A 25,772-nucleotide genomic window follows, 5' to 3' on the forward strand; every position below is an offset into this window, starting at 1 on the left:
CCTCAGTAAATGTGTAGGAATGAAAGAATAGGGTTTGCCAAGTCTTTTCTAACCAAAACAAATAGTGGCCAGGAAAACTCGTCTCTGGGCTATGAGTACGTGGCCAAGATTAACCTGGCATTTTCTCTTTGACATCAGATAACTTCCATTTTCACATGGCAGCTCCTCTTTGTGCAATCCCGAGGACTGGGAACATGTGACAGTCAGTTATGCAAAGAAAGAGCCCGCAAGGACACAGTGTGGGGAATTGGAGGGGTAAAGATGGCAAGAGGAGATGGACTCAAGAAATGTTCAGAAGGTAATGCCAGCAGGAGCATTTGCTTATTCCAGGTCCTGCACAGTAAGTGTAAGTCATCTTCCTGACAGTGTGAATGTCAGAAGTGTCTTCCACTCCATTAGATGAAAATTAGAATTCGAGAGCAGAGCATGCCTATCGAACTGCAAGACTGCCTCTCTAGGAGAATTTTAAAGTATATTATGCTCAATTGTCAGTACCAGTGCATTAAGCATTCTATCACTTGCATAGCTGCTGTAATTTGCCTCACATGGGTGAATACAGTACTCCCAGGGGATGATTTACTCTCATTTACTTACCAAAGGAACAGAACTTTAATATATATTCCTCATCCTTGGCCAAGAAATGATGTTTATTGTGAGGATTTTGATTGAACATTTGCAACAACCATGGAGCAGGGAGGTGATTAACATGGTAATTCAGGTCCCCTGAATTCTGGGTAGGAAGATTTCAAGGAACTTAAAGAAAGTTTTACATCATCTCCTATTAAATTGCAAAGATATGCATGATTTTTATGAACCTTTTGCATAGTGAGTAACAAAACTGCCTGAATTACCTGGCTCTGCTGCTGTCTTTTCTTCCATTCATCCTGCAGATCTTCATTTGTTAGTATATAATTAGGGCTTTCGTGTTGGGCTAATATTCACTTGTTTTCAGGATCTGTATTGAGAAAACATCTCCTTTCTCTTTGCATGTAAGTGCTGTCTCCATTTCCTTTTCTCCATTTCCTGTTGTGGAGAAAAGGGGGGTTCCTTTTTCTCCACAACCTCTCCAGCATTTGTTATTACCTGTCTTGTTAATAATAGCTAATCTAACAGGTGTGAGGAGGTATCTCATTGTAGTTTTGATTTGCATTTCTCTAATAACTAATGAAGGTGAGCATCTTTTCATATATCTGTTGGCCATTTGTATTTCTTCCACAAGAGCACACTTTTGTGACATGGTCTTCTTTCTCACTCTTTTTCTTTGACTTCCATATATATGTATTTTGTTATTGAGAGAGAGAGTGAGAGAGACAGACAGGGAGAGGGAGAGAGGGTGAGAAGCATCAACTCATAGTTGCTTTTACTTTAGCTATGCATTGATTACATCTCACATGTGCCTTGGCCAGGACTGAGCCAGTGTTCCCTTGCTCAAACAGTGACCTTGAGCTTTTCACGCCAGCAACATTTGGACTCAAACTGGCAAGCTTTGGAATTGTGTGGATGATTCCCCTGTTCAAACCAATAATCCCACTGCTCTGGGTCAACACGTTAGTTATTGTGCCACCACCAGTCAGGCTGACTTTCGTATTGTTACATCCCACCTTTTTTTACTGCTTTTTTATAGGTTCATATCCTTTTTATTATTGGTTTTCTTATATCTCAGCCCTAGTTATCTGCATTTCTCGGTCAGCATTCTCTCCTTGGTTGGTCTCATTCCCTCCTGTATGAGTTTCCTCGGGCTGCAGTAATAAAGTACCACAAACTTGATGGCTTAAATAACAGAAATGTATTGTCTCACAGTTCTGGAGGCTAGAAGTCCAAGATCAAGGTGTCAGCAGGGTTGCTTCCTTCTGAGGCCTGTGAGAAGGAAGCTATTCTATGTCTCTTGCCACATGCCTAGCTCCTGGTGATTTGCTGGCAATCTTTGGCATTCTTTGGCTTGTAGAAGCATCACCACAATATCTGCCTTCATCTTCACATGGTGCTTTCCCTGTGTGTGTGTGTGTGTGTGTCCAAATTTTCCCTTTTTATAAGGACACTGGTCAGATTGAATTAGGGCCCACCCTAAATGACCTCATTTTATTTTGATTACCTCTGTAAAGATCCTGTCTCCAAATAAGGTCACATTCTGACATACAGCAGGTTAGGAGTTTGACATGTGAATTGGGGGGAGCACAATTCAACCCATAACCTCTCCTATGGCTTCAACGACTTGTCTATACACTGGTGACTTGCAAATCTGTGTTCTCATCCCAAACCTGTCTTTTCAACTCTAGACCCGTGTGCCCATCTGCCTGCTGTCAGTCTTCCTTTGGATGACTTTTATGCAGCTCAAACTCAATATGTCACCCTCCTCCTGAACTAGGTCCTCCTTCTAGCTCAGTGAATGGTGCCTTATGTGAATGGAAGTAGACCTTGGGCCCAGATATATGGGGTGAGGCCTGGAGCTGGATATTAAAAGAAGAGCAGGATCTAGGTAAGCAAGGAAGAGGCTTGTGGGACTGTGGAGCTGGGACTTCCCACTGTGGGTCCCAGTTCACAGACTGTGTGAGTCCACACCACCTGGTAGGTGAGTACACCCATAACAATTGTGAAAATGACCTGGTGCTGGTTGTTTAGCTTTCTTCATATCCCCCAAGGCAAAAACTTGCATATAGGTTCATTTAGATTGTAGCTCAAGTCAGTAATTGCTGCCTCTGCCAGCTCCTGACTTGTGCTCCTCCCGAGTGACAAATGTAAAGGCTAACAGCATTGGCCATACCCTGGCATGCACGTCCATTTACTTCCCTCTGCTCATAAACAAAGCATACATGTTTTGTGGATTGATCCACAAACTTGTGGCTTAAAAACCAATTCCCAAATGCGAAGACATCTGCGGACCACCGGCGGTGCAGTCAGTCGGCTCCTTGATCAAAGGTGGGCTTATCCACACATTTGGCATTTTGCTCTCTTCACAGAAATTACTGTGTAATTGGCTTTTTCTCTATCTAGGACTAAGAAAATGAGGACAGTCCTCACGCCTTCTTGTCTTCTTTGCACTTAGTTGAGGGCCAGTCACATAATAGTCATCAATAAATTGTTAATTAATGGGTTATCACAGAATTAGGCCAATTGCCACAGGTCTTTTGGTTTATCCTGAATTGCTTTTGAATATAATGAATTATGACCTGCCTTATTAATGGTTTGTCAAATCCATCAATCAAGATACGCATCAGGGCCATTTGGAGGGAAATGTATTCCAGGAGAGCCCTAATGGAGAGGAATTTGTGAGTAGAGAGTTTCCACAGTCAGTAGGAAATAGTGTCCAAGATCTTCAGGGCAATAGTGACATAGCAAGAGGGTGGCAGGGGCACTGCACAGTGCATATCGGGATCTTAGTGCCCACTAGGTGCACCTGTGTGTGGGGGATCAGCACCCAGTTCAAACCACAAGGAAATTAAGACTTTGAGGGCAGAAGAGACAAAGTCTTAACTAGAAGAAAGTCAGTGTAAAGGCCTAATAAAAGCAGATGGGAGGACTCAGGGAAGCAAGCTCAACATATGAAAACCAGAATTAGAATATAATTTAGAATCAGTTATTTACTTTAACAAGAAGTGATTTCTAAGCATAAACACTCCCACTGTGTACAAATATGATTTAAATATTGTTACATTACTTGTATGGGCTTTAAGAGTAGTGTAGATAGTGTTATAAAAGACAAAATAGCCAGACCAGGCGGTGGCACAGTGGATAGAGCGTTGGACTGGGATGCTGAGGACCCAGGTTCGAGACCCCAGGTCGCCAGCTTGAGTGCAGGCTCATCTGGTTTGAGCAAAAGCTCACCAGCTTGGACCCAAGGTCGCTGGCTCTAGCAAGGCGTTACTTGGTCTGCTGAAGGCCCGCAGGCAAGGCACATATGAGAAAGCAATCAATGAACAACTAAGGTATAGCAATGCTCAACGGAAAATTAATGATTGATGCTTCTCACCTCTCTGTTCCTGTCTGTCTGTTCCTGTCTATCCCTCTCTCTGACTCACTCTCTGTCTCTGTAAAAAAAAAAAAAAAGACAAAAAAGTTGTGTAGTCTTAAGGCTAATATCTTACCATTGAAGAGAAAGTGGTGTGTGTCCAAAATACCACTTCCGGAACTGCATTTACTACAGATTTATGCCCAACCAGGACAGCACTTCTAGTTTTGTTTTCTTCAGGCAGCACAGCGTTTGCTTATCAGTTTCTCTTTAGCTTTAGCTTATTGAGCCAGTCTCTTTGGGAAATGTTCTAACGTGGATCCTAAATTTCTTTGGGTTTTCCTGGGTTGAAGTGAATATTTCTGAAGCATCAGGATAGGTTTTTTTACTGTGTGGCCAATGACCCTCCACTTGCTGTAGGCATCAGGGTGACAGGAATGACACAAAGGGAAGAGAGGTTGGTGCCTCTTAGAGCTTCTCACTCTCTACCCACACCTGGAGTCAGCCGGCATTTTTCCAGGGGAAAACTCGCCCCCAGGTGTTCAGCAAAGGTAACTTGGCTAACGATGCCCCTTTAAAAATGTATGTAAAAAAAAAAGAGTATGAACAATGCTGCTATAAACACAGCAGCATTGTTCACATTAGCGAAGATCTGGAAACAGCCCAAGTGTCCGTCAGTGGACGAGTGGATTAAAAAGCTTTGGTACATATATACTATGGAATACTACTCAGCCATAAGAAATGATGACATTGGATCATTTACAACAGGGGTCCCCAAACTACGGCCCGCCCGCGAGCCGGATGCGGCCCCCTGAGGCCATTTATCTGGCCCCCACCGCACTTCTGGAAGGGGCACCTCTTTCATTGGTGGTCAGTGAGAGGAGCATAGTTCCCATTGAAATACTGGTCAGTTTGTTGATTTAAATTTACTTGTTCTTTATTTTAAATGTTATATTTGTTCCTGTTTTTTTTTTTTTTTGGTTTTTTTTTACTTTAAAATAAGATATGTACAGTGTGCATAGGGATTTGTTCATAGTTTTTTTTTTTTTATAGTCCGGCCCTCCAATGGTCTGAGGGACAGTGAACTGGCCCCCTGTGTAAAAAGTTTGGGGACCCCTGATTTACAACATGGATGGACCTTGATAACATTATACGGAGTGAAATAAGTAAATCAGAAAAAACTAAGAACTATATGAACCCATGCATAGATGGGACATAAAAATGAGACTCAGAGACATGGACAAGAATGTGATGGTAACAGGGAGTGGGGTGGAGGGGTGGGGAGGGGGCGAGGAAGGAGAGGGAGGAGTGGGGGGAGGGTAGGGGCACAAAGAAAACCAGATAGAAGGTGACGGAGGATGATTTGATTTTGAGTGTGGGGTATGCAGCATAATCAACGGTCAAAATAATCTGGAGATGTTTTCTCGGAATATATGTACCCTGATTTATCAATGTCACTGCATTAAAATTAATAAAAATAAGATAAAAAAAACTCAGAGGAAAAAAAAAGTATGTCATTGGATTCTTATAGGGAAGCTGGCAAGAATTTCAGAATATCTTCCTAAACACTCACAACAGACCCCTCTCTAAGCATAGAGATAGGCCTTTTGAGAGTTGGCTGCAATCAAAAAAGAAGTGGTGAGGTTGCCAGATGGGAGAGGTGTTGGGGGGTATGGATAAAAAATGGTGAAAGGATGAAGAAGTATAAGTTCCAGTTAAATAAACAGTCAGGGGGATGTAAAGTACAGCATAAGGAAGATAGTCAATAATATTATATTGATTGCGTATGGTGTCAGATGGATACTGGACTTACCGGGTGATCACTCCGTAAGTTATATAAATACCTAACACTATGTTGCACGCCTGAAACTAATACATTCTATGTCCACTTTAGTTGGAAAATTAAAATAAAATAAGAAAAAAAAAGTGGTAAAGAAAGACATCAGAAAGAAAGGGGAAAGGAGAAGTGAGGAGGGAGTTGTGGGTTGGGTGCATGTTAAGTCCTGGAGAGTCGGTAACAAACAGGGCTCTTAACGGGAAGCCTCAGAAGTCAGTTAACAAAAGGGAGATTTACTGAGTAGATCTAGGAGGTGAGACTCACAGAACCTTGGAAAATGTGTAGAACTGAGGACATCACAGCTGAGCAGCTGGGACAATCTGCCAGGATGCTATTATCACCGCCACTACCTGATACCATGCTGTTCATGAAATAGCAACAATTTGGCTTCCTCAAGATTTAAGGTTCTGGATAGGAGGGTCTGATTGGCTGAAACAAAGTCATGCCTGCACTCTACTGTCAGGGGCAGGGAGAGTTCTTTGGTTTCCTTTAGCTTCCAATATGGGGCATTGTTTTCCCAAATGGGAAGGGAATTGGGTGCTAGCAATTAAAAATCAGACAGGGACCAAGGTATTCACATTAAAAACATTCAGAGAGTTGTTAACTGGGCTTAAGATTTTAAAAATATATATTATTTATTTTCTTGAGACAATAGAACCCCATTTTCTATTATCTGGGAAATTACTTAAAATCAAGACAACCATTAAAACATTTTAGAGGCAATTTTGTGGTATTTCTGCTGATTGATCTAAAAGATCAGCCAAATAGACTCAATATTCTTTTTAGGTATTTTAGGAATACTTAAAAATCCATTTGTTATTTCAATGAATGTTAAGTAGAAATGATCAAGGTTAACCCATAATTTAATTCTACAGACAGCAGAAGGTATAACAGACTCAGTACTCAGAGACTGGGTATGGGCAAGATGAAAGGTAGCTGGAATTAGGAAAACAAGTTTAGATGTAATAAAACATTGGTGTGATTAGGGCCATAGTTTAGGGAAGAGGGTCATCCCTGGGCAGCTCTGAGGAAATAAAGCTTGATACTGGAGGGAGATTTAAGGTCAGAAAAGATCTAAACAAGCAAGTATTAAGGATGATCATTAATTTGGGGGAAGGGAGCCAAAATGAATTAATCTTGACCCCAACCTGTTCTTGAGAGAATACAAATCCAGACCATGCATTTAACAAGTATAAGGGATGCCCAAGCAAGAATGTCTTTATAAGAGGGCAAGGAACTATCTGATGTGATTAATGAGAGACTTCCAACCCATCACTTCTAATACAGTTCACTTTCAACATCTATAAAGTCTGGACACTGCTCACTAACTGAATTTGGAATGTCCAGGCACTCACTGTAGCATAGAATGTAGATACAATTTATTTGTGATCCTTAGCTGCATCCCTGGCGACATTCTGAATATTTATTATTGCCAGGACTGGCTTTCTATTTATTGAATGGTACAAGGCCATATAGCATGGGCAATGTCTTTATTTACAGGATTGAAGGTGACTGTTTCATGGCTCAAGCCCTGAACATGCTTCTGGGCCTGGTTTTGAAATTTAAAGCTTGCCTTTATAGAATAATGATTCAAGTATCTCCAGTGGCTCAACTACGGTTGGGTCTTTCCACAAATCAACCAGTGGGAAGCAGATGGCAGCAGGTGATGGGCTTTAAGCTATATTGCCTAAGGAAGTACTGAAGCCAGGGCATAATACGTCAGTGAAAGTGAAGAAGCAAAAGAAATTGCTAGTTTGGCTTGTAAATCCAACACTTGTTAGTTACAGATGACTTACCAACTTTTTTTTTTTTAGGTGAAAGGAGGGGAAATAGTGAGGCAGGCTCCTGCATACTCCCTGACAAAGATCCACCCAGCAACCCCATCATGGGCTGATGCTTGAGTACTAAGCTATTTTTAGCACCAGAGGTTGATGTGCTCCAAAGGAGCTATTCTCAGTGCCCAGAGCCATGCTCGAACCAACTGAGCCACTGACTGTGGGAGGAGAAGAGATAAAAGAGGGGGAGGAGAAGGGGAGAAGCAGATGCTTGCTTTTCCTGTGTGCCCTGACTGGGAATTGAACCCAGGACATCCATACACAGTGCCAATGCTCTATCCACTGAGCCATAGGCCAGGGCTGACTTACCAACGTTTTAGTAACTATGGCTAATATTTTATCTCAACACCACTTCAATATGCTATCCAACCTATTTTTGGATTTCTTCCTTTCAACCTAAAATTGCCAAATGGTCACAAAGTGAAACTTGACATTCACCTAAGAAAACATGAGATGGTACAACTCATATAAAAATAAATTACAAAAGATACTTTTAAAATAAATAAAAAATGAGTCAGAGTAGTTGAGTGTTAGTTCCTCTTGAAGAGCAGAAATAAATGCTTTCCTGAATTCTAGACAGCTTCCTTTTCATCAAAATTAAAATACGAAATGAGAAACACAGTTGTTTAAATAAAAAGCAAAAATAAATAAATAAAAGTGATTACCAAAACAAACAAAAAAGAAGGTCATTAGTGATACAGCTAGTGTAATCCAAATGAAGTTTGAAGTGTGGTTAGTAGTCATTGCCAATGTTAATATCTTAATTTTGACAAATGCACCAGGAGTATGTAAAATCCAAACACTAAAGGAACCTGGATGAAGAGCATATGGGAACTCTCTGAGTTATCTCTTCAACTTTCTGTAAATATAAAATGATTTTGAACTTGAAAGTTTACTTAAAAAGAGAGAGAGAAGAACATAATTTCTGACATCAGGAGGCTTATGCAGACAGAGAGTCAAAGCAGTCACACTGGAGAAGGTTAAGTATCGGGGCAGTTAGTGCATGACTTGTCAAATGAGCTTAGACAGTGCAAGTTCACAGAAAATACAGATGCATGTGATCTAAGAGCAAAGACTGCGTGAACCAATCAGAACAAGGATTTAAGGGTCTGGCTAGATTCCAAGTGTTCTGGGTCGAGGCTTACGAGCTATCAGCGCTGAGAGTCAAGTGTCAGAACACAGAACCAGCTTCACTGAAATGGATGGAGTATTCTGGTTGGGGTAGGGCTGACGATGTAATTTGAGGTCCCAGTGCAAAATGAAAATGTAGGACCCCTTGATCAAAAAGCAGAAAAAAATCTTTTCTTAGGCACTTTTGCTTTTTCTGTCTCTCCGTCTCTCTCTCTCCTTGTACCATGGTGTTTTTTGTTTTGTTATTTAATATGTGCTCCCTTGGACACAGGGATGCTTACTGGGTGAGTGCAGAGCCCCACAGACATTGGCAGCCCTGCCCTGAGACCCCAACACTCTGCATTCTAGCACCCATGACCCTATAATATTGCCAGGCAGGGACAAAGGTGAGACCCCAGGACTTAGGGAGATAACAGGAGACAAGACCATGTATGAGCTGAAGCTCCAAGCCGCCTGTGTATGCTCCATTACCTCATCGCAGGCCACTTACAAAAAACAGTTTATTTCCAAGTGGTGACTATGTAACACCCACCCTTGGATGTGTGTGTGGTGGTGGTGGCGGCGAGGTCCTGCTGAACACAGCGCCCTGAGTTATGACACTGCCTGCAGGCCCATGAGGCCGACCCGGCCTGGGGAGTCATGGAAGGTTAGTCCGGATAGGAAGGGGCTTAGTCTGTGGAGGATCCTGAGGTCTGGGTTTTTGTCTGTAACAGTGGACAGAGGGCAGAGGTGATTGAGAGGATGCAACAAAATTGGATTTTAGTGATTAATCTGATGGAGAGCACATCGTGGATTTGATAGAAGACACCATTGGCAGCTTTACCAGTTAGGAATTCGATAGTCAGCGTGGGAAGATAGGGAGGAAGCAAGCACAACATAACGCTTGGTCTTCCTGAGGCAAACTATTAGATGGTGTTAACAGTTCCGATTCAGAGCAGATGTAGCAACCCGAACACCATATTCTACTGTTCATTTCTAGTTGTGGGTTTATCTAAAAGATTTTAGGGACACAGATGTTACTAACATGGCATTTTCTTTTTAGGAGCCCCTTTTATAAAATTAGAAATGAGCTCGGTGAACATTCCATATGAACTGTGACGGCGGCTCCCCTGTATTTTACTGCTAAGGCATTTCAAATCTGTTTCCAATTTTTTTCCTCCAGGAATTTCTTAAACTGTTGTGAACTCTTTCTTCCCAGGTACCTCCAGAGCATCAGTCACTCGATGTAAACCAGGAGCCAACTGCCCCAGTTCACACAGTGCTATCAGTAGACAGCTGTCCCCTCTGTCTGTCACCGAAGATTCTTCTGCTCCCATTCTTGAACTTCAGAGCCGAGGAGCCTCTGGAGTCTGTGGACACAGAGTTGAGAGGCAGAACAAATCAGGTATGCATGTGACCGCCTCTTAAATAACAGTACATCCCAGGGAACCCTCTAATCAGCCATGAAAGATCTCACTGTTGTCACGGAACACAGACTGACGTGACATGAATGCTTAGGAGTGAGTGAGAGAAAGGTTTATCAAAGAGGAGAAGGAAAAAAGGAAATGTATAGATACAAGTAGTCTCTGACTTGCAATGGTTTGACTTAGGTTTTTTGACTTCATGATAGTGTGAAAACGATGTGTGTTCAGTAGAAAACTGTATATTTTCCCCCAAAATAATATTTTTATTATAAAAATACACAAGAGCTCACTTTGAATTAATCCTAATATATATTAGGAACACATCTATATGTGGATGAAAGGCTTAATTTATGAAATAGTACTATATGATATATGATTTCCATATATATCTCATTTATTTTGGTAATAACCCAACAGGGATATTATGTAACTTATCTTGCTCTTATAAAGTTTGTAAAATAGCTCTAAACCAAATCCAGGCTGAGTACAAAGGCTAGAACAGTCTTGATCTGTAAGATTTCTTCTGCTTAAAAGAAAATACCTAAACAACAGTGACAGAATATGAATATTCAATATGTATAACGTAGAAATTTGCCCTTTTTTTTTTCTTTATTGTCTTTGCTGCATTGGAAAAACTCCTTGCAATGTATTAAGATTAGTGAGAAACTGTATTTTGAACTTTGAATGTTGATGTTTTCTGGCTGGTGATATGTGTGTGGTACAAGACTCCTTCTTGATGCTGGACAGAGGCACTGACCCGGCTTTTAGTCAGCCACGCCCGCACCAGGGTGAATGACCTAGACTCTCCAATGTAGTATAAATGCATTTTAGACTTACGATATTTTCAACTAACAATGGGTTTATTGGGACGTAGCCCCACAGTAAGTCAAGGAGCATGATTTGTACAACCTCTTAGTTGTGTATAGTGTAGCAGAGAAACTGAATACCAAAACCTATCTTTCAAGGGCTTAACACATGGTTAAACAGTGACATCTAATGATGTCTAAAAGGTAACTAGTTTTCCCATCTTCAAGGTGTCAAAAGCCAGCATCTTTTATCTCAGCCCTGGGGTTCAGTAATAGCACAGTGTGCCCATTCTGCAAAGAATAGAAGTGCCAGTAAAATCACGGACTCTGCTCTTGTCCTCATCAGGACTGCCAGTCCTTGGAGCACTTATAATTTTCCCACTTCTACACCTCCTTCAGGACAGCTCCCTTGCCCCCTAGTTGGTGTTTACTACTGACCAGTCAAAACCTTTAGTTTTTCCTCTTATCTGCCTGACCACTGACCAACTCCTGAGTTACTTGAGTTACTGGCATTGCTAGATAAATCTCTTAACTGTGTCTATGAGTTTCCCAACAAATATTTATATATCATTTTAAATGCCGCCGGCTCCAGTAGGCTGCCACCCAATACTGGGTTGTTGTTATTTTTGTTGTTATTTTGTTTTTGATGGTTGTAATCCATTTTTCATTCCCAGAGAATGCTCCCAAGCCCTGAGTCCATACTCATTTCTCATCATATAACCACACTTTACCTCCCCCCCCCCCAAAAAAGCAAAAGAATTGTATGCAAACATGTCTTCTTCTCTGTCTCAAAATACCTGTTCCCTTGTTGCCTACTTTCATCATTATGAGACCAGGTCTGACTTGTGTGTTTTCTACCATTCCCATATTAACTCTCCTTCCTGTATCTGGGATCACCTCCCTCTCTATCTCTGACACTGGCATTGTCAACCTCTCCTCCGTTGGTTCCCTCAGCTTGGCCAGCAACATACTGAAATGCTCTGCATCTTTAAAAAACAATAACAACAGCAATGCCAGAAAAATACTCCATCCAAAATAAGTGGGTAGTAAAAAAAGAACAAAAACAGCAACTCCCCCATTCAGAACTTTGAGAAAACTGGCTTTAAAAAAAAAAAAGAAAGAAAGAAATGACAATTTAGGGAACGTGGTTAGGGATGGGACAATTTAAGGTATAGAGGGGGTTGGAAAACCTCTTCTAGGGTCCTCCTAATTTGAGAAGGGGTTTTCTATATATACTGCTCACAAAAATTAGGGGATATGTTATTGCTTCATATTCATTTTGAAAGGTCCCCTCATTTTTTTTGAGCAGTATATATGGAAACATGTTTTTCAAAAAGTGATAATATTTTTAATTGATATGAATCCCCAAACTAAAAACACTTTGAAAAAAGTGAGGAAATGACATCTTCAATCTTCAGAAACTTTTAATTGGCTTTAGTAAGTGACAGTAATGTTCTTGTTATCCCAGTTATCTGCAGAGCAGAATGTTCCAGTTAATTAAGTATGCCAGTTAATAAAGACTTGCCCTATCAGTCATATACAGATTACACATTTCAAAGGCTCTACCAGTGAAAATCACAGGGGACATAATTTCCTCTCTCTGTGATGTTCAGAGGCACTTGGGGCTCCAAAGGGAAAAGAGGAAAGAGAGGAATCTGAAGAGCAGCTCACCAGGTTCTCGTGAATGTTATGGGACTTAACCTCAAAACGAGTCCTATGATCTAGGTATCACCACTGTTTGACAGAAAAAGAAGCTAAGACGGGAATTAAACATATCCTCGGGGTCTTATGATGGCAAGGCCATGACTCACAAGCATGTTTCCAAATTCCAATGGCCTCTACCATAAATCTGTAGCACTCCAAAGTTGACAGAAATGAAGTTCCATTAATGATATATACAAAACTATCTATCCAAGCAGTCCTATAGAAAAGTCATGTTTAAACAGAAAAAGAAATGAACTCTGGAGACTCAATCTTTCTGTAGATGGTAAAATTAAAGAATTGGCAATGATTGAATGTAGTTAGCAGAAGAGAAATGGGCCAATACTAGGGGAGGATGTGTCCATGGTATGATGGTGGCACAGCAGGAATCTTCAAGGAAGGTGGCATTGAAGGCAGGTATCAGCTCAAAGGGATACAGTACTTAGAAACTTGGTAGAACCATTTCTCCTTTACGAGATAGTCCCTGAGTATAATGTGACCTGAAGTGTGATCTCTTAAATGTCACTTCTCTTAACCGCACACAAGACTGTTATTCCTGCCAGGAAACAGAGCTTCTCCTTCAAATCAGTTCTGACTCTTCTAGTGCCGGAACAGAGAGATCAAACCTGAATCCTAGACAGAATGAATGTTCAGAATAAAGAGCGTGCACCCTCAGGATATACTGACTTGGATTCAGCCTTGGATAACCTTAAACCGAGTCTCCGTTTTTTCATCTATAAAATGGGAATGATAATACCTACTTTATGGGTAGGTTTGTGTCCCCTTCCCACTCTCCCAATACAAGCGTCTCTAATTCTACTCTCTTATTCATCTTGAGTTCTTCCTCTTTGCTGTCCACATTGGCCACATGATTATTGCAGGAATTTGCAGAACTGTTTTCAAGAGCAGGTACTGACTGCACAAGGTTAAGGGAGCCGCCTAACTCATACTTCCAGACTCCTCTCTAGGTCACTGCGGCATGAATTTTTCTACTGACCATTCCCCACACCACTCCATAGCAGTGCTTCTCCTCTGCCTCCATAGCACCTTATCTCTGCCATAGTTGGTCCTTATCACACTGTATTGGATATGTTTCTGGCTTCCCACAAAGCTATGAACTCAGTCTTTCATCTTTGAATCCCTGAGACCCAACTAGCTAACTAGATCCTAGTAGTTTCCACAGGATTTGGTTGCATGAATAAAGAATACCAGTTTTCATCTTCCAGAGGCCTAGGTCCTGAGAATTCAGTATTATTTGTAAGACTTGGAAGTCATGTAGTAATTCCTGTGTTCATCCTTCTTTGGTTTATATCTCTCGATGAAGAATTCACTTTCCACACTTGCTAACCCCTCTCTCCAAATAATTATATCAGAAAGCCTTAGCTGGGTGAAAGTTTTTAGCCCAGAGGGGCAGTCACAGCTGGCTTATTAGGCCATAGGAACATATTCAGCAAGAGAGCCAGCAGGTTCTGGAGAGGTAAAGTGAGACACCCATCGACTGCCACTTGCCATCTGTGGACTGCACCTCACTCTTCACCAGGATAAACCTGTGCTTAAGGGTGGCGCCTGGGACACAAGAGAATCTTGCAGATAATTCTGCCTCTCTTCCTCAGGATTGTACCATCCAAGTTCTCAACACGGGGACTCAGGGTGACTTCTTCTCCCATTTAACTTCCTGATAGGTACATAAGTTGTGTTGAACTTGTTTTTCCAGTTATGGGTGAAATCCTTTATGATTATTACTTTCTGGGAGCTTTGTGTATTTTAGTATGAAAATATATGCTACTAAATATTTTTAGTAGCCCTGGCCGGTTGGCTCAGTGGTAGAGCGTCGGCCTGGCGTGCGGAAGTCCTGGGTTCGATTCCCGGCCAGGGCACACAGGAGAAGCGCCCATCTGCTTCTCCACCCCTCCCCCTCTCCTTCCAATCTGTCTCTCTCTTCCCCTCCCACAGCCATGGCTCCATTGGAGCAAAGTTGGCCCATGAGCTGGGGATGGCTCTATGGCCTCTGCCTCAGGTGCTAGGATGGCCCTGGTCACAACAGAGTGACGCCCGGGAGGGGCAGAGCATCGCCCCCTGGTGGGCGTGCCGGGTGGATCCCGGTCGGGCGCATGTGGGAGTCTGTCTGACTGCCTCCCCGTTTCCAACTTCAGAAAAATACAAAAAAAAAAAAAAAAGAAAGAAAAAACCTCAGTGGAATATAACAAGAAATATTTATTTTTTTACTCACTTTCATGTCAGCAGATATAAGGTGCTTTGGCTAGGTTCTGTTCATTCTCTCACATAGATCAGAAGAGCAGCAACTATTTGGGATTTACCATTCTGGTGACAGAGAAGAAATGCAAGAAAGCTGGTGGGACCTTGAGATGCCTCTTAAAGTTCTCTGGGAGATGGCATTCTTACATCTTCTCATTTTGACAAGACAAGGGAGTTATGGGGCCTAGGCCACAGTCTTTGGGGCTGAGATGTGTACTGTTCTTATAAGAAAGTGGGTAGAGTACACTGGGGAACAGCGCAGCATCCATCAAGTTCATGAATGGAACTTGCGGCAGAATTGTCATAGCCTGAATGGAAATCCAGATACATAGTGGACCTTACAGACCAGAGATTCTGGAGAGAAAGTGAACCAGAGGTATCAATCTCTCCAAATGATGGTAGAAGAGAATCCACTGATGACTCTGCTGCCTGCCTCTTTGATTGCTGTTTCATGACGCGATTCCCACACATGTGTATTCCTTTTCTGTTTTCAGGGGAGGATGGAACACAGACCCATCCTGAGAACAGCAGCCAAGAGAACAGAGTCAAGGCTCGCTGCCTGTCCTGCACGTCCATGGTTCTGAAGGCCGTCTGGGGACTCTTGATCATCTTGTCAGTGTCATCGTCTTGGGTTGGAACTACACAGATTGCAAAAATTACTTTTAAGAACTTCTACTGTCCATTTTTCATGACTTGGTTTTCAACAAACTGGAACATTATGTTTTTCCCAGTCTATTATTCTGGTCATCTGGCCACCGCTCAAGAAAAGCAATCACCAATGAAAAAATTCAGGTAGGTTTTGGGTTAAATGGCCGATAAGAAGTGTTCTACAATAACTTCATGCAAGGATGTATATTGTCATCTCTTTGAAATATGAGCTGAGTTGACTTGAGGAGTGTGGAGAGTGAGGATCTAAGACCAGTAAGAAATACTGGGAAACAGAATAATTCTCCCCTAATAGAAAATCATTGAGTGTCTACAACATGCCAGACACTCTACTGGTGCTTTTTTATACTTATCTTATTTAATCATCATTGGTGGTAACATCTACCTTTTACTGTGATGTTATTATCCCCATTTTAATACAAGTGGAAACAGAGTTAGTGAGGTTAAATGACGTGTCCAAGGTCGCACACTTATATACATAATGGAACCCAGATCAGTATCCAGGCCTGTTTATCTCAGAAAGTCATGTTTTAAAAGACCACCCAGTATCTCAAGCCCAGAAGAAAAAAACCAACTGTATTAATAAGATTCATTGTTACAAAAACATTTGCTTGATTTTCTGGACACTGTGGTACTTAAGTAGATGAAATCACCTGGTTCTACGCAAAGGCAAGTGTGGCCCTGTAATACTTTGGAAAAGGCTGTTGTTTGCTGGCTAGCAGCATATGGGGACTTGTCTGCAGGTTTGCAGGCCATGAACTTGATGACACCATGGCTCTAGAGGTGGCTCTGTGCTAAGCCTGGCTTCTGCAGCCGTACCTTGGAGAGCTCAGGAAGCCAGCAGGGCCAGTGGCATCCAGCCCTGTAGAGCACTCAAGGGGGCGGAAGCAGTTGTTGGTTCAAAGTCCCTTTGCTAAGGGACAGCTTCTCAGAAAGAAAGAGCCCAGAGCCAAGGAATAGCTTTAAGACAGTCACTTTGTTCACCAAGAGAAAACAGCCGTCAAGACCTCTGTGGATGGCCATGGGACAGAGACAGTTCTCCACATTAGCTTATTGGTTGTCGGCCAAATGACAACCAATTTGCCATGCAGGAGCCAAACAATCTTTCTTTCTTGCCCCTGTCCCTAATGAAAAGAAGAAATGACTATCATAATTTGTGCAGTATAAGATTATTCTTAAAAACTTAACAAATTGTAGCCTGACCAAGCAGTGGTACAGTGGATAGAGCATCGAACTGGGATGTGAAGGACCCAGGTTCAAAACCCCAAGGTTGCCAACTTGAGCGTGATTTCGTGTGGCTTGAGCACAGGCTCATCAGTTTGAGCGCAGGATCACTGGCTTGAGCGTAAAATCATAGACATGAGCCCATGGTTGCTGGCTTGAGCCCAAAGGTCACTGGCTTGAAGCCCAAGGTAGCTGGCTTGAGCAAGGGGTCACTCGCTCTGCTGCAGCTCTCCCCCACCCCCACCCCGGTCAAAGCACATATGAGAAAGCAATCAATGAAAGAGACTAAGGAGTCACAACGAAGAACTGATGCTTCTCATCTCTCTCCCTTCCTGTCTGTCTGATCCTATCTGTCCCTCTCTCTGTCTCTCTGTCTTTGTCACAAAAAAGTAACAAATTATAAAGGGTATATCTTCAACTTCTGTTTTCCATCACCAGAGTGGAAGTGCCTGGGAATGTCAAAGTCACACTGTGAGCTCATTTTCCACATGTGTCTGTGAAAATTTAATTACAATATAAAAAAAAAAATTAAAAATAAATATGTTCTGGTCTGAAAAAAATAAAAAGCCCTTATACCTGTTTGTGATGGTTAAAAATTTCTATTTGATTCCCATCAAAATAGACATGATCTGGGCATAAGGTTTTTTTTTTTAATTATAATATTTTATAAATGATTGCAGAGGATATGATTACCAGACTACAATTCTCCATGTTTGAAAATACTTGCATGTACCCATGGCAGGTGTGTGCTACTGGAATGCTCTCACGGTTTAGACAGATGCTGATACAAACAACAGAAGTTTAGTGTGGGCAGCAGGACCTCCGGACACCCCGGAGCAAGCCAAGGTGGCTTCATTTCAAGTAACACATTCACAAGAGGCTGCTGCTGATGTAAGTGGTTTGCCAATAAGCTTCATCATCACCACATCTCTCGTGTCAGACTAGCTCTGAATTTACGAGATCTGTGATTCGACAAGACACCTCTGCCTGTTCATACAGGTAGAGTGAAGTTGATCGTTTCTAAAACCAAATCAAAGAGCTTTTTTTTTGTCAAGTAGGAAAGACTGGCTTTGAAGAGAATATTCTTCAGGGCCCCCTCCCCGTAAGAGGTAAACAGTCAGTCCTGAGATCCTTGATCATGTTCTCCCTTTAGACTCATTAACATCATCTGCCAATAAGGCACTTCTGAAAGCTCGCGGGGCAGAAGAGCAGAAAATAGAGTTAGTGTGTGAGGCTGCAAACAGAGCTTGTTTCATAGTGTCAGATCCTCTGACTAGTTTCTTCTCTTCTCTTGAATGGTATGAAAGTATTTCTAGGTTTTTTCTTATCGCTGACATCAAAAGAATTTGAAATAAAGCTATCAAATCTAGATAGTAATGATTGTCCATTTAGAAGTGGTATTTATATTTCAATCATTCCATTTATCAAGAAAATGCAATTATGAATTTGAAATTTAAGAAGAAAATAATTATATACTAGTTTGAACAGGGATGTTTCTTCAGGGAAAAAGAAATTCTGGAAAGCATGAAACTAGAGCCTAAGATATATTTGTCTATGTCAGGCAATTTTGAAATGTACTTAAGATGTCACCTGATATACAAAGAAGATTCAACAACTAGCACCCGCTGTAACAAGGATGACTGTAATTAAATGATCAGTGTCTCCCAACTTCTTCACTCCAAGGTTTTCCACCTGTCAATGACGCTAGTCTAGAAATTCTGATCCCGTTGTCCTAAGGAGAGACCCACTGTTTTTTGCTTCTCCATAGGAATTGATTTTTCTTGGCCCTGGCCCGTTGGCTCAGTGGTAGAGCATTGGCCCAGCATGTGGCCCAGGAATCAAACCTGGGGCATCCACATGCTGGGCCAATGCTCTACCAAATTCCTAATCAGGGCACACAGGAGAAGCAGCCGTATGCTCCTCTACCCCTTCCCTTCCCCTTTCTCTCTCTCTTCCTCTCTCTTCCCCTCCTGCAGTCATGGCTCGGTTGGAGCAAGTTGGTTCCCATTGCTAAGGATGGCTCCATGGCCTCACTTCAGGTGCTAAAATTGCTCTGTTGCCGAGCAACGAAGCAACGGCCCCAAATGGGCAGAGCATCACCCTATAGAAGGCTTGCCAGGTGGATCCTGGTCAGGGCACATGGAGAATGTCTGTCTCTGCCTCCCGCTTCTCACTTGAGAAAAAAAAAATTAAGAAAAAAAAAAGGAAAAGAAAAGAAATGGATTCTTCTTTGAAATTTTGCATTTCTTAGCACTTTCATGCTTTAAAAGCATAAGGTTCTACCCAGGTAAACTGGTGTTTGAATGAGGAGCGTTTTTAATTCCTGCAACAGCAGAGACAAATGAAAGAAGGTTGGCAGTGAGAGAAAAAGGGAAAAATAGGGGAACGATGAGGTAGGTAACCAATCCCTGGGGGTCAGGGTAAGCCAGGTGGAAAGAACAGTCTCTGCAGGGAAGGGTGGGGGGCCTCCCTCAGCAGCATTTTGCGTGGGGCCCTCCCTGTCATTATGTTTTCACTGGTCATCGTTGCTGGTCTTCCCCATGAGGTCAGACCTTGGCTTGCGTGCATACAGAGTCTTTGCTTGAGAGCACTCAACCCAACATGATGGAGGGCTCTGGGAAGGAAGAGCCATCACTGGCCTGATTGAAAAATAAAGAAAATTTTAAATCAGAAACAGGTTTGTTATGTTTCTCTACAAATGTATACTTAAAAGGCATTTAGTAGTTGTAGATGTCAGGATTAACCGAGAACTCTCAACTCTAGCTACCCCCGGCAGACTCTCACGGAGCGGAACCCTTTGAAAACAGAATACAAACCATGTGCCCAGGATGTTCTGCGGAAACGGCTGCTTGTTCTGTGTGTGGCTCTGGTTCCAAATATCTCTGTGGTTGTAGAGTTTGAGAGAGGCCATTTATTTTCCTGTATGTGCAAGCACGTATAATTTCTGTTTTCTTTGCAAAGCCTTTGCCTTTGGGTTACTTAGTTCCTCTGCCAAACTTTTGTCTCTTTCAAGTTAAAATTTATCTTTGGGAAATCACATTTTCATTTTATGAAAAGCCTTTCTCTTTGGTTGTCTCATGCCTGAAAGTAAACCACTACACATTTTCTATGTGTGCAAATTGCATTTGTAATCTTCCTGGAATCTCTAGCTTGCAATTCCCAGCATTCTCAGCAGCACTTCCTATGAGAGTTGATATTGAAGGCCACATCCCTGTGCTTAGAGCCTCACCACTTTGTCACTGCCCCCTCCATGAAGCCCTCCTGCTTCATGCATGTGAGGCAATCATTGCTAAATATTGCTATGGTTTGCAATACTGAGAGGCACAATTGTTGCTCTTCAGAAAATGCTAGAAGAGAAACTAGTACTGTTTAGAACCACATAAATATATTTCATTAGACATGTGCAAACATTAGTAACCTGTTGCTTTGAACAAGATATTTATATTATTCTTGAAAATACAATTCCAAGCACATGACAGTTGCCTGATAAATGCTTGACTATTCATGAACAACTGAGTGAAAAAAATAAAGCTGAACCCTCCTGGCGGAAGCTTGTTCTCAGTGTGTAGTCAAATAAGCAGTTATTCTATCATTTCCCCTATTGTCTGTCTGTATCACTAGCTTGGACATTGTGATTAAGATGGCCTCTCGGGCTAAATAATCAATTTGGTCAGAAATCAAACAGATCAAAGATTTAACTGAAGTGACTATTTTTATACAATGAAGCCAGATAATTCTTTCAAAATGGTCAAATGTTTGTATATAACAAAATTGAGTTATATCTTGTTGAGTTTTGTTTTTATTTTTACTTTCTTTGTTTCTTTTCTACCTTAAAATGCTACAGAGAAAAGAAATTAATCAATTGGGCAGCTATATTAGAAAGAGGCATAAGTATCTTAGGAATCACAGAATCCCAAACTGTGTGTGGCTTTACATGATACATGAGGCTGCAAGTCGTCTGTAGACTGTTCACATGGTAGCAGCCATCTTGATCCTGCTGCACTCGCTACTGGGAAAGAAAATTCTCACCCTTTCAATAGAGACCAATTCCAGCAACCACACATTTCTGATACTGGCTGCCCAGTAATCTTGAGACAATGTAGGTAGGAGAGGTCTAGCTCTGTGACTGGAGAGACGTGGGCTATTTTCCATCAAACCCTTTGTGGCCTGTAGGTGGCAGGACTGGTTTCAGTCTGTTCCACAGGTTACTCACGAGTCTTGAGTGTTTTGTGCCTTTGCCTGGAAATGGGTCAGAATTAGACAACACTAGATATGTCAGAAGTAGTACCTGACTATTATCCTCTTTTTCTCTCCTAGGGAATGCAGTCGGATTTTTGGGGAAGATGGTCTGACGTTGAAGCTTTTTCTTAAAAGAACAGCTCCCTTTTCTATTCTATGGACTTTGACTAACTACCTGTATTTACTGGCTTTAAAGAAGCTGACAGCCACGGATGTCTCTGCCCTGTTCTGTTGTCACAAAGCCTTTGTCTTCTTGCTGTCATGGATCGTGCTGAAAGACAGGTTCATGGGAGTGAGGGTAATGGCACAATTGATTCAATGTGGGAGGCAGCCCTTAACTCCTTGGCTTCAGGAAAGCTGCTTTGTTTCTTGGAGTTTCTGTAAAGCTTTCCTATGGGTTCTGAGTACAAAATGGAATTTGAAGATGGATTAGGATACCCAGGCAGTTACAACATCATGAAAGGATAAAAAGATTTCCATTGGGCAGTCAGCCGATTTCAAGAGGAGGCACTGAAATAGACAGAAAAAAAAATAAGTTTTTTGTTTGTTTATTTGTTTTAGAATTAATGGTGTGTCCTCAGGAAAGAAGGGTCTGAGAAAATTAGCCACAGTAAGGATTATGATTTTTTTTCAGTCAACATATATTGGGACAACTCCCTCACATTGTTTTCCCCAGAGATGGATTTAATGAACATTGGTGTAAGTAAAGGACAAGATAAGCAAAACAGTAATTAAAGTCACTGGTAATGGCACAGTGCTATTAGAAGTGGCTATATGTCCATGTGACTAGTCTAGAAATGGAACTACAAGCAACAGCTTGTACTTTGGGGTTCAAATGAACTGAACTGCATTAAACTCGACCAACCACTTCAGTTCTGAGTTTATTCCTTTCAGACCTAACATGGATTTTTTTAAATGTTTTTTGTATGCTTTAGTCTATGTTAGATTGATTGAAAGGCACACAAATTTAAGGAGTCAGGTCTTATTTATATAGTCTTCCATGCCACCATGGTGAAAATATTGAGGAAATAATTCTTTAGAAAGAGGTCTAAATGAATAGCTTTTCCCCAGAAAGGAATAGTCTTTCCACATAATTATTATTCTCTGAAAGCAGTGTCCAAGATTGGATTCAAAACATATTTTGCTACCAAAATGTTGTTCTTGTTGCAATTATTCCAGGGCCCTTTATGCCCTAACTGTTGAAATTAATGTCTATGCTAGAAAGTTTATGATAGCCATAACCCTGAAAGCTTTTTAAATAGCCAATTAGCAAATTCTGATTGTATCTTGGGAGATGCTGCTCAGAAATTCGGGACCAGAGATTGACATGAACAAGAAATAACTCGAAAGCTGTGGTAGAAGACAAGATGAGAAACTCTGAATCAGTCCATGATGTAATTAGACTTTATCCACACTGTCTACTAGCTAATCTTAAATGTGACACCCCGAGGGCTTAGCACTGTTTTATATGTAGAGCACTGGGCATTGGCTTTCACCATCAGGTACCCAGACAACTGCTCTAGAGCAGGGACCTTCCTTATACTGCTAACTGCTTCATTCAGGATGACCTCATGATTTGTGGGGCCCAATGCAAAATAAAAATGCAAAGCTCTTGTTAAGAAATTATTAATCATTTCAAGATGACAACAGCAAAGCATTAAACCAAGAATGTAGTCCTTCTAATCATGGGTTTCTAGGCACACGTACAAGTCATATGCCATGAATCCAGCTCTGCCTTTATCTCTAACACCTGGAATAATTCAGGGGTCAAAGTTGGGGCTCAGTAGATATTTGAGGATATAGTAAATGAACTCATGTTTATGAGATCTTTCTCTTTTCCATGTACCTCCACCATGGATGACCCATGAGAATTTGGAGGGCCTTGCCCAAAGAGGGGGAAATAAAAGATATTTAAGACTTTTCTGCTCTTTCAGTTGCATCTGAATAGTAAAGGAAATCAATACATTGGCTATTAGATTTACCAATGAGAATATCAATCGCATCAGAGTGAATGAATGCATATAACTATGGAACATACTGAAGCAAGAGGTCATATCAAAAGAGGTTTCATGTTTATTTGAGGTCTTTTAAGAAAAAAATGCAACTGTGTAGCTTATATTTAAATCACAGATTTAGGAATTCACCTAGAGCAGGAGTAGTTAACCTTTTTATACCTACCGCCCACTTTTCTATCTCTGTTTTCTAACCACCCACTGGTTCCACGGTAATGGTGATTTATAAAGTAGGGAAGTAACTTTACTTTATAAAATTTATAAAGCAGAGTTACAGCAATTTAAAGCATACAATAATAATTACTTACCAAGTACTTTATGTCAGATTTTCGCTAAGTTTGGCAGAATAAATCTTCATAAAACAACTTACTATAGTTAAATCTATCTTTTTATTTATACTTTGGTTGCTCCGCTACCACCCACTATGAAAACTGGAACACCCACTAGTGGGCAGTAGGAACCAGGTTGACTACCACTAATAGAGGATAGAAACCACAGCTATTTTAAAAGTGATATCTGTAGTGGGTTGAATGACAGCACTCAATAAGATGTCCATGTCCCCATCCTAGGAACCTGTGACTATGACCTTATTTGGAAAAATGGTTTTTGCAGACATAATTAATTTAAAGATTTACAAAGAGGAGACTGTCATGCATTATCTGGGTGGCCCCTAAATCCAACAACAAGTATCTTTATAAGAGACACACATGGGAGAAATACACAGAAGAGGAAGAGGCAATGTGACCATAGAGACTGAGATAGGAGTGATGTGACCACAAGCCCAGGAAAATCAGGGTGGCACCAGAACCTGGAAGAGGCAAAAAATGTATTCTCTTCTCAAGCTGCTGCTGGGACTATGGCTCTCCTGGATTTAAACTCTGGCCTCCAGAACTGTGAAAGAATACATCACTGTTGTTTTAAGTCACCAAATTTGTGGTAATTTGTTATGGTAGCCTCAGAAAACGAATACAGCTTCTGTAAGTAATAAGATCTGATAGAAAAAAATGTTCAGGCCCTGGCAGGTTGGCTCAGTGGTAGAGCGTCGACCTGGCATGCAGGAGTTCCAGGTTCGATTCCTGGCCAGGGCACACAGGAGAAGTGCCCATCTGCTTCTCCACCCCTCCCCCTCTCCTTCCTCTCTGTCTCTCTCTTCTCCTCCTACAGCCGAGGCTCCATTGGAGCAAAGATGGCCCGGGCTCTGAGGATGGCTCTGTGGCCTCTGCCTCAGGTGCTGGAATGGCTCTGGATGCAACAGAGCGACGCCCCAGAGGGGCAGAGCATCGCCCCCTGGTGGGCATGCTGGGTGGATCCCGGTAGGGCGCATGTGGGAGTCTGTCTGACTGCCTCCCCGTTTCCAGCTTCGGAAAAATGCAAAAAGAAAAAAAAGAAAAAAATGTTCAGTAGCCAATAAGTATATGTTATAAGTACGTACATAAAGTAAGACATCATAGATAGCAAAATAGTAAGCATTAATGTCAGGCATGCTGGTAGATGTCAGATACTTTTCTTTCTTTTTTTACCGAGACAGAGAGAGTCAGAGATTGGAACAGACAGACAGGAGCGGAGAGAGATGAGAAGCATCAATCATCAGTTTTTTGTTGTGACCTTAGTTGTTCATTGATTGCTTTCTCATATGTGCCTTGACAAGGGGGCCACAGCAGATGGAGTAACCCTTTGCTCGAGCCAGAGACCTTGGGTCCAAGCTGGTGAGCTTTTGCTCAAACCAGATGAGCCTCAAGCTGGCGACCTCGGGGTCTCAAACTTGGGTCCTTCTGCATCCCAGGCCGATGCTCTATCCACTGCACCACCACTTGGTCAGGCATACTTTTCTTTCTAAATGACAAGAAATGCTTCACTTCTCACTGTGAAACATAAGGGAGTGTTTAATGCCATGTTTCAGAAGAATGTCAAGGTGTAATTTTAATGATGCCCATAATCAGGCCATGGAATACGTCAAGCCCTGGAATGTATTCGGCATTTTGTCTTTTGGCTGAATCAGCAATTCTTGCCTCCTGAGACATATGACAACATGTGTAATTAGGCCATTTGAGAAATTAAAGGAGGGCAAACAGAATAGTGAGAAGATAAATGCAGCTTTTATGGGCTACATCCAAGAGTTATCTAAAGCACAGACTGTAAATGCTACCTCCCGTGGACCTTTCTCTTTTTAAGTAAAGGGGTGCTTTCAGTCATCTGATTAAAATTAATATTTCTGACTGAATCAAAGGCTTCAGTAGTTTAGAAACAGATTATAATTCCATTTTTTTGACCCCAAGAATGATCACACTTATGATAAAATATACAGCCTTCCTTCCTTTTATTTTTTATGTCAAAATAACACCATGGACAGAATGAAGGATGCCTTAAGTTATAGTATCAGTAAATATGGGTTTAACTGGTGTACCGGCTGGCCAGAATTATCAATGCTTACCTACAAACTAATTCTGTATTATGAATAACTTGTTAATAGTTTGTTTCTTTGGGCTATTGATTGAATTACAGACAGAAAAGTAATCTGTTATACACTTAGCCCTCTGTTATGAAATCATTTCAACCAATTTTTCAGTTAACTTTGGTGTGTTAGGAAACACTTTTATAATTAGTTGTTTGTAGCTGATTATATGATCATCCCATGGAAGTTAGTGAACTTCTTTAAAAGATTATTTTTTAAAGGCCATATATGATAAACCATCAGCCAACATCATTTTAAACGGCA

The 25,772-nt window shown here is 41.4% G+C and overlaps 1 protein-coding gene across 1 annotated transcript in view; it reads left to right on the forward strand.

Moving 5' to 3' along the window:
- The window catches only part of SLC35F4 (solute carrier family 35 member F4), a 203,607-nt gene that overhangs the window by 163,156 nt on the left and 14,679 nt on the right, over positions 1-25,772 (forward strand). The window contains exons 2-4 of the mRNA XM_066341971.1: positions 9,948-10,133; positions 15,410-15,707; positions 21,123-21,342. Coding sequence (XP_066198068.1) covers positions 9,948-10,133; positions 15,410-15,707; positions 21,123-21,342 — 704 coding nt within the window. The remainder of the gene's footprint in view (positions 1-9,947; positions 10,134-15,409; positions 15,708-21,122; positions 21,343-25,772) is intronic.

The sequence above is a fragment of the Saccopteryx leptura genome, chromosome 6, assembly GCF_036850995.1.
Source record: "Saccopteryx leptura isolate mSacLep1 chromosome 6, mSacLep1_pri_phased_curated, whole genome shotgun sequence".
NCBI lineage: Eukaryota > Metazoa > Chordata > Mammalia > Chiroptera > Emballonuridae > Saccopteryx > Saccopteryx leptura.